Genomic DNA, 15,765 nt, shown 5'->3' with positions numbered 1-15,765 from the left:
AATGCTTTAAAATTTCTATGTTTATATAATACTATAAGACCATGCATTGTCTATGCCTAAATATGCATGTATATTATAGGATACGCTTTTAGCTAAATTTGCATACGGGTATCTACATAAGCAGGAGTGAAAATATGATTTAAAACACCTCCTTGGGTCGATGGTAAAATAATAGTCTTACCTTGATATGGCTTCCGTTTGGTATAAGATTAACACTACAAGAAAGATGGCCGGCTTTGTCATATTCTTCTTCAACGAAAAACAGCTCCGCCGCACAAGGTTGTTGGTCTAAATCATTATCTAAAATGTATTTCACTTTCGATAAATAGAGTTCGGGATCATCTTGCTCGAAATACTGAAATAGGAACAAATTTCAATTAGTTTACAGAAAACAAAATCAATTGACAATGTATACCATCAGACTGACTTTACATATACGTGTTTCAATATGAAATATTATGAATGTATGTAGAAATAAATTTTGATCTGAACACTTATTATTTATTCATAGTCTGTTCTCTATATTCAGGTTAGGTTATGATTCGATAACCGATCACATTTAATGTTAAGCAGTGACATCTGTGAATAAAAACTATCACTATTTTGTCAACATACTTTGTCCATTGCAGAGAGCTGCTAGTTTTTAAATTAAATTTTATTCACATAGAAATATAAAAAAATACAGTTTGCAACACCATGAAGTTAAGGGTTAAAGGAGGCATTGCAATACAGGGATTCCGTTCGAATTCTTTACCTTGAAATACTAGGATCGAATTTCCAGAACGATCCCAGAATTGATTTTATTAACAAATAATTACAAAATAAAAAGAACTATTTATATACAATGTTTTTAAATTTTCTGTTGAATCATATAAACTTGACTTGACTAGCTAAAACGATCAAAAAAATTGTACTTGATAGAAATACTGAATAATGAAATGTCATTCCATATTGATTTCCATAGTAACGCACGTATATATTGTTAATAATTTAGTTGCTAGCACCCCCTAGCAAACAATAATGGTATCGAAATAACTTTTAATAGAAAACAGAATTAACTAAAAATGAATTCAATTCTACTTAAAAATGGCTAAAAGTATTAAAAAAATGCATTGACGATTGCGTAAAAGTTTCAAATGTCTAGCTAGTCGGGAATTAGTTAAAAATCGATTGCAAGATTTGTACCAGACACACAACCTCCGGACAAATAAGAATACGACCTAAGAAAAATGTTGTAATAAAATAGTGTATTTTTATTGAAAATTTAAGAAATAAAACAAAAAATGATTACTCGGAATAAAAAAAATAGTAGTTACTTATAGTTTCATATTTTTGCAAAAACTATTGACTTTTATTATATTTTACGATTGTAAGTCAGTTGTTTTTGTATCAATATAAAATTCTGTAGAAATACTTTTTATTATAATCTTGATGATTGTTTTAAGAATTCCCGAAAAAAGTTTTGAATCTAGCATATTTATAGATTTCCTCGGGATTACAGGATCTTTAACTTTTATTATACAAAATTTCTTAAAAGTGTTATTTTTTATGCTTTTTTTACATAAGTATACGTAAGCAGTTTCATCTAATCAAAGAATTCTGGGATTCAAATGTTGGTGATTCAAGAGACCTATGCTGAAGTAGATAAATTGGCATACCTTATAGTGTACTCTCAGTCCGATAATTTGTGCAAGGAAGCTTCGGGTAAACCTCGCTCTGACTAGTTGTCGGTAAGTTCCACCGAGGGCGCTCTCATAAAGACACTTTCCCACAACTTTTCCAGCTAGTTCAAAATGCTTCAGCTGAAAGAAAAATTAGCATCATATTTACAGGTGTTCAGTAACCATAATTATTGGATATGGAAGTAAATAATTAAAATGTTTTACAAACCTTAAGATGCGGCGGACGGCAAGGATTTGGATGCACAAGGCCAGTAGGGGATTCATGAAGTGAGCTAAATAATCCAAATTGAGAATCGAAAAGCTTTCCGCACAAAAGAGAGAACCACTCTCTTCTTACCCCACCCCAATCGACAGCTGAAAATAATATCAATAGCATACATTAAATGACACATTCATTTAAATTCACTGATGTGGATGTGGGTGTGATGTGGATCTTGGACACCTCGATATTAGTCACTTGCTCAATATATTAGGTTTCTGCTCTGGATTCAATAGAAAAACATGATAATTTCCCAGACGCTGGATCAGAACCCACATTCCATGATTTCATAAGTGGAAACTTTACCACTTGGCAATATTACTGTTTAGAAGAATTTGTAGAATGTTCAATTAAACAAAAGACAACCCTCATTTGTGATGATGACACAGTAACTTAGACTCCAGACGGTGCATCAAGACTAGGTAAAGCTCAACAGTTCTCGATGCATTAAGCGTAACATAAATATCTTGAATAGATTGTCACTCTATGCGTCTTCCATCTAACTCTAACACATTGTATGAAGGACCATCAGCACAGCTATTCTTAACAGTTAACACGGAAGCAATTCCATATACAAGGCAGTTATCAGCGGTTAGCTACAATAATTTGCAAATTCGTAATACACTGAAAATTTAAGTTGGTATACATGGTGTGTGAAATACATCTCTTATTTGTGGACTTCGGTCAAATTCCGGGTATTCTACCTGAACCTCGGGATGCTCGAAATTTTGTATTGTAACGTCAACAAGAATTGAACATATCAACTTAACCTATAATTTTATTAGTCATGTCATTGCAGTATGTTTAAAAAAAAACTATGTTACTACTCGTCACAGACGTAATTATTTTTCAAAATCGTCTTATATCACATCGCAATTTTCAATATGTAATAATTAACGTACTCTATATCGCACTAAAAGTTAGCATACCAAGAGAGGTGGTGTTAAAAGATAGCACTTTTGACAGTTAACTTTGTGTGATAATTAACTGCCTGAATACATAAAGTGATAAATGTGATAAGCGCGAGGGGGGCTAAAATAAACTGATATAAACGGTAAAAGATAATATATATACAAATTAGCCCCTGTTCATTTACTCGCACTGTGATACCATTAATAATTACAAGATAAAAAGAACTTTTTATATACCACGTTTTTAAATTCTGTTGAATCATATAAACTTGACAATTCTATGTATTAATAATTTAGGACAAATCGAGGGCTTAGTGTCAAACAACACTATCTACAAAAGGTGCAACTTTACAGGAGAGCTAAAAATCGTTATTTTAGATTCTTGTAACTCAACAAGGGAAAGGTTTATTTAAAACCTAATGTTAATATTTTATATTTTATTGTGTATTGTACATTTATCTTGCTTATGATGATGTTAAAATTTATAGGGATAGTTTAAAAAAAATATGAAAACAAGGGTAACTTATGTAGTTAGCGTTAAACTTTACTGACGATTTAATTAAAAATTAGAAAAGATTGACATAACGTTGTTTGACTATCATGTAGCCCTAAATGTAAAATAACGTTAATCTCAAAAAAAAAAAAAAAAAACACTTTTTTGTAGATAACGTTGTCTGACTTTAAGCACTCGAAATAAGGCAATTGTCAACAAACCATTTTTTTGCTATTTTGCAAAAAACAAACAAATATAGAATACTGAAATGTCATTTTTATTTCCATAGTAACGCAAGTATATATTAATAATTTAGTTGCTAGGACCACCCCCTTAGCAACCATTAATAGTGGATTGGATTACGGATTTCTTCCTTAACTGAAAATGAATTCAATTCTGGAAAAAAAAGATGGCTAAAAGTATTAAAAGAATGCATTGGCATCGTGTTCTGATATATTCTAAAAGTTTCAAATGTCTAGCCAGTCGGGAAGTTAGTTTAAAATCGATTGCAATATTTGTACTGGATAAACAACCACCGAACAAACATGAATACGAGCTAAGAAAAACGTGGTAAAAATGATGTCTCTTGGGCACTTTTCATTTTTTGACTGTTTCTAGAGGATATATCATTCCATAGAATAACTGAACAAAAAAATGGTTATGTGTACACATGTGACTAAAATCTGTAAGAATCACCCTTATCACAATGCAGGTAGAGTTCAGTTTTAAGTAAGTACCTACACACAATATATATTTATAACAATTCTCTAAAAATGTTGCATAAAATTTAATTATCTTTTATTTTAAATAAAAATAAGAATAAAATTGACATAAACAAATTAACACAGTTTGCAAATTATTGACCCGTGTTACAATGCAGGTAGAGTTAATTTTTCCGTCAGTTTCATCAGTATTTATTAAAAAATATAAAAATACATCAATGGTTTATCTTCACAGTAGTGTTTATTTTTAAAAACTTGTACTGATTTTATTTGGACAGGTCTCATTAGTCCGACATCTGTGAATGATCTATAGAAATTTACACGATTTGTGAATCATTTTACCTTGTTCTCCCTGAAATGTGATATCGAAGTTGCGGCACCAGTCGGCAACACTGAAGTGTTTTGTGGCTTTCAAGCTGCTCTGGACCAAGTTCTCTCGGCAAACTCGCATCGACAGCTTCTCGTGCTGGTGGCGACTGTGAAACTTTCTCACCTCACAATAGAAAAAGTCTTGCTTATCCTGGAACAAAATATTAGTGCATTTATTTCTACAAGCAGTACTTAACTTGCTTCTGGTTTAACCGATCACAACTCACTACAGGCGAATAACAAAAAATGCATATTTCAGTTGAATACCAGATATATCCATATCTCAGGAGTAATTAATATTAACTTTGGTTAACTGTACTTCAAGAAATTTCTCATTTTCAATAGAACACTGTCAAATTTTAAATCCTATTAATTTTATCGATGCTAAGAAGTATGGCGCTCTCACAAACCTCTATGATATCGATCATTTTATAATACGTTTTCTTATCAATATCACACATTACTATATAATTTTCAAGATGACTCTTCGCAAGACAAATATTGTCTATTACGACACTGTCTATCGTGCGGTTTGATATATTTGTTTTACCTTAAATGTTTCTGAGCCGCCAATATTTTTGAGTAAGAACTGCGTAAAAGTAGCCGCTATTACATCTCTGTCCGGTGAAGAGAGTTCAATAGGCGGTTGCGTTCCATCGTCGACAAGAAATACTCCACTTGTCCCGGGAACACCGCTCCCGGAGCAGAATATGAGCTAGAAAAAACAAAAGATAAATGTCAAAATAAAATTAGACTTTTACGTCCAATCCAAAGATTACCCAATGAATAAAATAAAATATGATTATAAAATTAAGGGCTGTATGCTTAGTGAAAGTTATGGAAATAAGTGGGCGTATGCGTTAAAAAAAAAAAAAAATTCGTTATGTACTAAAATTTTCAGACGCATACAAGCAAACAACAAGTGACAGATATATTGTAAACAGAAATCAAGTAAATTTAATATAGTATTGAATGTCATTTATTTATTTTTGACAAAGCAAAGTTGTATTGAGTACCGATTATTTATTCAAACACAAAAGACTAGCAGAATTAGAAATGTCTTATAATATTAGATATTCAAGCTATTGAAATTTATTAGTTTGACATTTTTTGTACGCATGAGTCAACTGACATAGTGTTGCAATCAATGTATTTCGAGTAGTATTACCAGGATGCTAGGGACACTGTATACGCAGTGCGTGCATTTATTTAAAGGATAAAAGGAAACTTCACATAATAATGTATGGTACATATATGGTTATATACTAAATACAATAATTTAAATCAGCTGACTTGTAACTTACTTTGGTAGATGGGCATAGTCTGAATGTGGCTAATCTCTTTGGAATAAATTTGAGAATCATCTCCTTAAGGGTGAGTTGTTTGGGACTGACGTGGCAGAGAACCTTACGAGACCTGGGAGGTTTGTCAGCTGTCGATCCGTGGAGAGAAGAAAGTAATCTGGCTTCGTAACAAATGTTATGACTCTTAGACGAGACATTCTTCTGGACTATCGCAGCGTCGCTTGCTACAAAAGAAACATGAATAATTAGTAGGTACATTTACCAAAGAGTTTGGACATTGAAGTTAATGGCCCCACCAAACCACGTCCGGTCTTAATTGGGTGTACCAAGGGACCCTATGTTTGGTGTGAAGCATCAGTATATTTTATGACTGGGAATATCAGGAGCAGTTACCCAAGACTGAGGACGGCATGCACCCAAGTGAGCTTTGACTGAATTTACATGACTTTAATTTAAAAGTGCCCACGGAAGAGAGCAGCACATAGAGGCAAAATTAAAAAGTGTTAAAAATCAAAGAGGTTAGACTATAACTAGAAGGGGTTTATTACAACGCTTGATGGCAATTCTATGTTTTTATTGTGATCGAACTGGTAGCCATTGAAAAATTAATATTTTATATGTTGGCGCATTGTGGTAAATGGCGATTATAAACTATTCTTAGAATTAATTACATATAGTTCATAGTTTATGTGAATGTTTTGGTTTCGGTACAAGTCAACCATGTCTCGTATTTGAAATGAAATGGTCAATATATGTTTTTTTTATAGCCACATTCTATTCTTAGAAGATCACATGAGCCTCCACGGGGTGAAGGTTGTATCAAGAGATTTTTGTTTTTTATGAGAAATGGATGTAAGCCACTTGCTCAACATAATATTAGGGATTATCTTGGCAATATCTAATTTATGGGATTGAGTGAATCTAAATATTGTATTTAAATGCTTGCAGGTTTAGACAGATGCTGGCGATAACAGTGCAAAGTGACTTGTATAGCAAATTTAATCATTAGTCTTAATAACCATTCTTTCAGCTCTAGTTTCATATATACATATGTCTTTTTATATTGACATATTAGTGTGGCAATTTCATACAAACTATATTGATGGTAAATAGATCATATAAATAAGAAAATCAAACCTGTGAGGACAATACAGTCGAATTCTCCATTGTGTAAGGTAATTCCGTTGAAGTTTAATAAGGCACGATAGATTCCATGCTGTGTAAAACAAATAGTCACAACAAGGCGCTGGTTCACTGTATCATAATTGTACGTCGCTGATGATGACAGCTTCTCATCCACTGGACAACCTAACGGAGAAATATGTATGCTGTATCCCTGCAAATAATGAAACATGGTATAATAACAATGGTGAAAATTAATATATGTGTATATATCAGTGACGAAGGGTATAGGTAGGCTGTCAAGATCCGCCATAGATAGTGCAAATTAAACTTTGTCAGTCATACGTATTTGTTGTCATTGAAATAAGACTTCAATTTACAGGTGGTGTTAGTTAGTTTTTAAAATTCAATTAAACCTTGCGAAAACCAAGCCATAATTGATAATAGTAAAAAAATACTCGCCTGTCTATAAAATATCTGAACTTATGCAAATAAATCATAGGTAACTTTGGATATTTTATAGATAGAATAATATTTTTTATCTATTATAGTTTGGTTTAGGCAGGGCTTAATGAATTTTAAAAAATGAGCAAACAATATGTGTAATATGTATTCTTAATCCAATGAAAACAAATAAGTATGAATGAAAAAGTGTGCACAATTTTGTTGTATCGCTCAAAAGATACTAAAAATATTATGGTTTAGTTGATGCAGAGTTTAATTGAATTAAAAAAACTAACCAACACCATCTGTAAATTGTAATCTTAGGCCCTTATATAATTAGATATAAGAGGCCTTTGTATTCGAATAAAGGGGCCTTTGTATTATTTTTATGAATGCCCCAGAGCTAATGAGTCAACGCGTGCCCGGTACACTTTTCCGTCGGCCGCTACATTCTCAAGCCGCCGATACACTTGTTTTTATTACCGTAGCCAGGTTTATGTTCTAATTTATAATGCGAAATTATGGCTTGACTCACTAGCTCTGGGGCGTTCATAAAGATAATACAAAGGCCGCTTTATTCAAATACAAAAGCCTCCTTATTATATACGAGCGCGACAACGGTGTCCCGTCTGAAAAAGGCCTTAGTTCAATTAAAATAAATACGTATAACCAGTAGCGGCTGGCCTTAGAGGTCAAATAGTCAATGACCTCCCAAAAATAAATATCTTACAATCTATATACATTATACAATGTCAATTATCTCCTATATATTATTATCTTACGCCTTTTCCCGTTTTGGCGAGCGATTGTAACGTGACGCACACTAATGTATATGCACATGTATCTAACCACCATAAACACACACGTATCTCAACTCTCGCAGTCATTCGCTGCTCGGTCAGTTTCATGAATGCCGAGATTCATATTTTTTAATAATATTTCTTTCTCTCTCATTTGTCATATCGTCGGCTTAACTAGAAAACTGCTTATCTACGTATTTGGTCGAAAAAAAGTTGAGAACGCCATTTTGTAGAGAATTTTGTACGTCATCGAACTGCAAACTACGTATAATTAAAAAAAATATGGCATTTGCACAATCTTCGCTTTAGAAAAATGCGTAACTTCTAACATCATATTAGTGACAAGAAAAGTGCGTATCTGCTTTCATTCGCTCTAAGTTTGGCGAGCAGCGAGCAACGTTCCTGTTCAGACTAGTTCAATTGCTCAAATTTGGTGTTTTTAAACGAATCTTCACATTATTCTAGGTATGTTATGTCATTATAATATCATTAAATATTAAGTTTACATAAAAAAGTGCTGTTTACATGTTTAAAATGAACTTTAAATTCACTGTGGTAGATACCTACTTTTCTCATAAGAGTGTGTCAGTAGATACGCAGTTTGCGGGCGTTTGTAATACGATTAATATGCTATTATTATTTTTGTTGATCCCATTTCTTGTACTAAAACTTAATTACTGACACTACAAAAGTATAAAAAATAATTTACAGTTTGATAATAAATATTATTATGGTTATTTACTTGTTTTATTAAAATTCACGGAAGGGGTTAGTGACACATTGAATTTTTATGTTACAGAAATCAACCATGTCGTCGTTAAGAGCCCATAAAATTATGAATGCCCTTAAAAATTACGACGTCAATGATGATGGTAGTCTCACAAAGAAAATTGAACCAGTGGAGACAAGGACTGTAAATACAATTGATTCAAACAATCTTGAATTAGGTGAAATTTGCATTTCGGTAGCACAGGTGGAAAATGGTTATGAAGAAAAGACAACTCATTGTTTGAGCAAGCGGAGACTCAAAACTACATCCAAATGGAGTCAAATAACAATTTAGAGACAACTCATTGTTTGATTGAGCAAGTGGAGACTCAAAACTACATCCAAATGGATTCGAATAACAATTCGCTAGACGATGTGTTAGTCTTTGCAGAGCAGGTAGAAGGAATACATACAAAAAAGGAGGTACAGCTAGTCTGTCAACTGAAGATAACACAGTTGATAAACGAAGATCTCAAACGGGTCAGATGGATAAAAACCAATGGGCAATCGCAAAAAAGAGAGAAAAGGGTGAATCTTACAAAGGAAAAAAGAAAATAAATGGAAAATGGAAGTATGGCATCAGCAAAGAGAAAAGAACACTGAAAGAAAGGTGTAATTGCAGTTCCTCAAAGAAAGATCGCTCTGTTATAAAATGTCAGTCGATATCAGTAGAGAGGAGAGTTATTTTTAATGATTTTTTGGAAGTTATCTTGGGCAGAAAAGAAAGTGTTGGTTAATACGCTTGTAACAGTTAACGCAACAAATAGAAAAACCAGTACGAAAAAAGCATCAAGAAGATCAACTTCCACTGTGCTATCCTTAAAATGCAGAAATAGATATGTCAGAGTGTGCAAGAAACTATTTTTGTAAAAATTTTATATGTAAACATTTTAATAAAATATTATTCTTCCCTAAGTTAATAGTTCAAACTTATTTTCCTATGATTATACTTGGTAGGAGAAAAGCTTGCTATGTAGGTACTTCTTTCAGCTTGTTATATCATGCTGTTACATTCATTGTGTGTTGATAATTGGGTAATATTAGTATCCTCACACTAAATTTGCATACTTAAAATAAGTTACGCAAACTGCGTATCTCCAAATTTTATGTTTGTAAGGAAAAGAGAATAATACGTATCTGCATTTTTTGTGTTTTTTGGGAGACAGGTTGAAATTTTTCTTAATATTTGAATGCCAAATCAACAAAAATTATTATTTACGTAACATATGTAAAATTCACAACATGATATTGGTTACAACTGATTTTATTCAGTTTTTATGCTCTCCTGAACATTTTGCTAAACTGTAGATAAGCAGTTTTCTAGTTAAGGCGACGATATATGAGACAGAAAGAAAGCACAAAACACGCCTTTTTTTTCATATTGTTTTATCGCTTGCATACACTAAATTTTGGTCATTGCTGAAAACGAGATGGCTATACTATTTTCAATATGTAAAATGAAACAGAATGATATAAAACATCTAAACAAATATTTCAAGAGTTTTGTTCTGTGGTACAAGGTCTCATTTAAGCGGTAAACCTTTTTATTCTTATTTGTTATCGCTTATTATTTCAAACTGACCATTGTTGTCTGAAAGTTTCATATGTTATTAATTGTAGTTCAGTTTAAATCCAACCTTTGAGTAAAACCCATCGACTGCATTTTATGTATTTAAACCATTGTATACAAGTTACCGATTAAAATGTAATCTGCTACCTATATTAATCATAAAGTTACCTTCTAATAAGATCAGTGGAAATATAAAAAGTGTTTATATATAAATTATCCCGCCATTCCATAACACTAGGTATTATAATGGAGGTTTTATTAAAATATGTTTGATTGTTTTAATCGTATGTACTTAAATAGTATTAAGTACAACAGTTATTAGGTGTATAAATGTACACACAACGTTTGGTTTTTGACCTAATTTACAAAAAATTATAACGTGTTGGGTGCAATTTCGGTTAACGATGAGTTGACAACGTGAAAAATGGAAACTTTTTTAAGGGTAAGTAACCTACCTATAACAATTTCTAGCACTTCTTCTATAATGTATAAAAAGCTAATTTGGAATACGTCTTTTAAGTATACAACGAAAAGGCAAATTAAAATAATATATTCAAAATTGACCTACTCCGTTTTCAGGCTTAAAGCCGCTAATGCGTATAACTAACAAAGTTTAATGTGCGTTATATATGGTGAATCTTAACAGCCTACCTCCACCCTTCGCTACTGGTACATATTATGTATATACAAAAATAATTAATAATAATGGTGTTTTTATGAGAATAACAACTAGCAACGTAGAAAACGTAAAGCCCAATAGAGAGAACACTACAAACGCAAAAATTTATTTAAATAAATGAATAAAAAGTATTATTCTCAGTTTCAACAGCAAAAATTATTATTTGATAAAGAATTCTTGTGTTTTATTTCATCATCATTGATTCACTGCCTGGTTAGACGACCCCTGGTAAATCACAGTGGCGAAGGGTAGAGGTAGGCTGTGGAGATCTGACATAAATAGTGTACACTAAGCTTTGTCAATCTTATTTATTTTCATTGACCTACGAATAAAAATTGTAGATGGTATTGGTTAGTTTTTAAAATTCAATTAAACCCTTTCTAGACCAAACCATAACAGTAAAGGTAGGCTGTGGAGATCCGATATAAATAATGCACATTTAGTCAGTCGTTCTTATTTTGTTATTTCATTAAACTAAGAATACAAATTCGAATAAACACTGCCTCAAAAAAAATAATTACAGTAGATAAAAAATATTCTCCTCTCTATAAATATCTAAAATTCATTAATATTTTTTAATCTAATATCCTATCATGGTTTGCTTTAGGGAGGGTTTAATTTAATTTTAAAAACTAATCAATACCACCCGCAATTTGTTTTCTTAGTTCAATAAAATAAGTATGACTGACAAAATATGCATTATTTTTATTGGTTCTCCACAGCCTATCTCCACCATTCGCCATTGGAAAATCGAGAGTACTGGATTTATAAATCAAATCATCTGAATCACTTTATGGAAACATGTGTTTTGGATGTACACTAACTGTGTTGTAATATACTGTGTTATAATAATTAATATTCAAAAATACTCACATCGGTAGGGTGATCGTTAGCTTGAAATGTGCAAGGGTTATTATAGGCATCTCTAGGCTGAACATGGATATTGTGAGGGGTATTTTGAGTACAGACCAGAGTTGCTGTATGTCGCACAACAACACTCTTTCTCGGGTCCACTGCACCAGAGACAAAAGATTTGTGGAAAGGGCTCCCGCTAATGGCTACACTTCCTGTGAAAAAAATACCGAAAGATACTAAATTATGATAGAGGAAATACCGAGCTATTAAAGCAAACCAAGTTGCAATGGATGAATGACATAATCTAAAATTTGATAAACGTAAAACGAAAATCCTAAATTGGAGAAGAGCAGCTAATTCATGCCAGGGCACTAGTATGATATATTATTATATTATGGTAAATACTGATTATTATTATAGGAGATAATGAGTCAATTGTAAACTCCAATGGAAGATTTATCACATATACTTAGCGTTACATAATAATGTTACATAACAATTAAATTCAATGTAGACATGTACGTGTCGGCAAAAGAGTAATTCAAAAAGTGCTATAACCACGGAAATCTGACGTACATGGCTTTATTCTTACTATAATTATTATTATTATTATTTACTATAATAGCCTTTTAAGGTATTAATATATTATATTTCATCATAAAATGTTGATTTGTATATGGATATGGCATCAAAATGATATAATAAACATCTTTCCAAGTCCACGGATTACTCAGGCATAGCTTCCGAAGATACCAGAAATTTTTGATGTTCCCACGGCATTTGGACCCTTAAATAATGTGCTAAAAAAACATTAAAATACCTACTAATTGATGTTGAATCGAAAACTGGCTGCATAAATATTTTTAATTCTGTGAAATCTTGACCAATTATAAATTAACATTAATAGACTGCGGCAAGTTTAACGTGAAGCGTGGCCGTTTCGAGAACTACAATAGTGACAATCCTTTCATTATATCGCAGCGCCACGACGGCAGCCATGACACTTCAACTTATAATTTTCGCACTCTAAGTACATGAAAATATGGATAATGAATGAGAGCTTACCAATCATAACGGAAATGTTGTACACTCCAGATGTCCTCACTGTGAACTTAACTTTGGCGATATTTGCATTGTTGGGGTCGGTAGGTGATCCTAATTCACTCACAGTACTTATCTGAAATATTTCAATGCATTATTCCTCTGAGAACAAAGAATATTCCAAATTACATGTGAGAGATTAAAATTAATTATTGGCAGTTCATTAATAGCTTTCAATTTTTGATAGCGACCACCTCTTCTGGCAGCCATCTTGATATATAAGTATACTACCAATATCACGGCTTCTAGATCACAACCTTGGTGTGTAAATATATATATTTGGGGACAAGGAATGCATAAGATAATTTATTTATTGAGAGAATGTTGTTTGAACAATAATTCAATTAAAAAAATTGGGCAAAATTCCGGTATTAACATCCTAATGTGTAACTAATCAATAAAATTATTTTAATGCATTCAAAAGATCTAAATATTCTGTCATCTTTAGATTATTATTTGATATTATTGAGGTTTTACATATTATAGTGGATATGAATGTAGGTTTAGAGTTCAAGATCTAAGTGAATTTAATAAACTCACCTTCCTGGCACCGTGCGAGACGGTGACGCACAGTTGATCTGTATCACAAATGGGATAAGGTTGTCCGTTGCGCTGATAGAACTTTACAATAAAGCAAACGGTTCCACCAACCGATTGGGGTTCTGTCCATTCCCATTCCACCTGAGGAAGACCGAAACAGAATAAAAATTAATCAAACAAATGGCTAGATAATTATCTTCATAATCAAATATTTTTATTTTTTATCATAGATTTATTACTGAGTTTTAAGTTTTTTTGTCATTATTTCAATGCTTTAATATATTTAGGCAGACGTTTCGTAGGAATGTTTTTATGGACGCCTGCATTTATATTTTGCTAAGTGCGATAATCATTTTCTAAATTGCTGATGTTAAAAAAAACCTTGTTCATGAATTTGTGCAGAATCTAAAATTTTGAAAAAAGAAACCAGAGCAAATGGATCGAATTATCAGAATAAGCGCAATAAACATATTTGAAAACGTGAATCCCGAAAATGTAATATCGGTGTTCCACTCTATTAACTCATTCGCTGCTGAGTAAATAATGATTTTTTAATTAGCACCTTAAAATGCACGTTAATTACATTGATCGGCCGCCTGGTCATTACGCGCCGGGTGCGTCTTCCGCGTCCAAAGTATTAATAAAGATTAAACATAACAATATTTATTCAATCCTCATAATTAATAAACAATCAGGACTGGTTTCGTCTGCTTAGGAGATATCCAAGGGGCGTACTTAATATTGTCATATCATGGTGGCCCTTACAGTCTTACGCATAAGGCACTGACTTCCAGTCCAGGAGTTCCGGGTTCGATTCCCAGTGAGATCACAATACGTCTATGTGATTTTCTCAAAGTCTGTGTGTTTCTGTGATCGTTTCATTGCTACTACTACATTACTGTGATTCGTCCTCATGACCTGTTATCGTATTATAAAGAAAGTAGACAATGTCCTTCTAAGTGGATGAAACAGGTTGTGATTGTTATTAAATAATGTGAATAAACTAATATAATATATTGTTTTATTTTAATCAGCCACAAAGGAAGTCTTGTGAGTAAATGAGAACCTCTACAAATAATTGTTTGGAGTTTTAAAAAAATAATTGTGTAGTGACCTTGCAATTTGGAGGGTGAAGGTATTTTCCGGTGACGTATTGCAGAAGGGAATGCTTTGCTTCGGGAGCCAGCGAGGGTTGTGTCATGGCTGCCAGGGTCACCAGACCAGCTACTGATACCGACACGACCAGCATACCACCTGAAAGACCACAACGACCAAATTAGTATTGATTCCAAATATTACAACATTCAAGACAAACCATGAATAAATAAATAAATAAATAAAAATGACTGAATACTTGTAGATAAATATAATATTTTGCCATCATTCATTAGTTCATGGTTATCAAAAGTTGAATGACTGATTTCGTTGCACCTTCTATAAATAGTGTTTCTTTTTACCTGCTCTCAAGATGTAAATAATCAGCACGACAAAATAATGCTAGGTGTAAGCTAATAATCAGAAAAATCATACTATTTAAAATATAAACAAAACAGTAATATTATAAGAATGAAATAACAAGTGCACTATTGACTATTTCATTTAATGTAATGGTTAGATTTTTAGAAATTTAATGATAAAGGAATATATACATAATACTATGTCAATTAATAATTTTGTGGTTAGACTAACAAAAAAACACAGGAAGACCTCTCAATTGAGTCATAATAATATATTACGTGGGAATGTAGGATTACATCGCTGATGTAATATACTTAAAACTATTACGATTGATTTAATAAGTACCTATTTTTATTAATACAGGGTTTCTTAACCTTTTATTAAGACACAAGTTTAGAGTGATAATTTTGGTGTCGCGAATCAAAAAAAAGTTTTTTAGAATAATTCATACAGACAATAATGAAAATAAATAATGTAACACAGAGCACTTATTTATTTTGGCAACACCATTAAATCTTACTAACGTACATTGGCTTTGAATAAGTTTTGAAAGCTCATTTAATCTTGATGTTATAACCAGTGGCGGCCGGTGATTTTTTGGATTGTAATTTTTGAGGGTGCGCTGGAAACTTACCTTATTGAAAAATGAAATCAATTCAGCGTTGTTTTTGATTTGACAAAACGTTAT

General features: G+C 32.2%; 1 protein-coding gene across 2 annotated transcripts in view; it reads right to left on the bottom strand.

Annotated features, from left to right (window-relative positions):
- LOC147078532 (apoptosis-resistant E3 ubiquitin protein ligase 1) overlaps positions 1-15,765 on the bottom strand; it is an 87,191-nt gene that overhangs the window by 4,270 nt on the left and 67,156 nt on the right. Inside the window, exons 4-14 of one of the 2 annotated variants that reach the window (XM_085960197.1) lie at positions 14,734-14,873; positions 13,620-13,760; positions 13,044-13,155; positions 11,997-12,190; positions 6,878-7,076; positions 5,741-5,964; positions 4,987-5,151; positions 4,410-4,587; positions 1,891-2,036; positions 1,659-1,802; positions 182-355 (exon numbers count right to left, since the gene is read on the bottom strand). In XM_085960197.1, coding sequence (XP_085816323.1) covers positions 182-355; positions 1,659-1,802; positions 1,891-2,036; positions 4,410-4,587; positions 4,987-5,151; positions 5,741-5,964; positions 6,878-7,076; positions 11,997-12,190; positions 13,044-13,155; positions 13,620-13,760; positions 14,734-14,873 — 1,817 coding nt within the window. The remainder of the gene's footprint in view (positions 1-181; positions 356-1,658; positions 1,803-1,890; positions 2,037-4,409; positions 4,588-4,986; positions 5,152-5,740; positions 5,965-6,877; positions 7,077-11,996; positions 12,191-13,043; positions 13,156-13,619; positions 13,761-14,733; positions 14,874-15,765) is intronic. The other variant, XM_085960198.1, reaches the window with a different exon arrangement.

This window comes from Rhyacophila brunnea, unplaced genomic scaffold, assembly GCF_057557595.1.
Source record: "Rhyacophila brunnea isolate RB1 unplaced genomic scaffold, BYU_Rbru_1.0 scaffold_11, whole genome shotgun sequence".
Lineage (NCBI taxonomy): Eukaryota > Metazoa > Arthropoda > Insecta > Trichoptera > Rhyacophilidae > Rhyacophila > Rhyacophila brunnea.
Note: the sequence above shows the minus strand (reverse complement) of the source record. Positions and strands in the feature narration are given on the sequence as shown.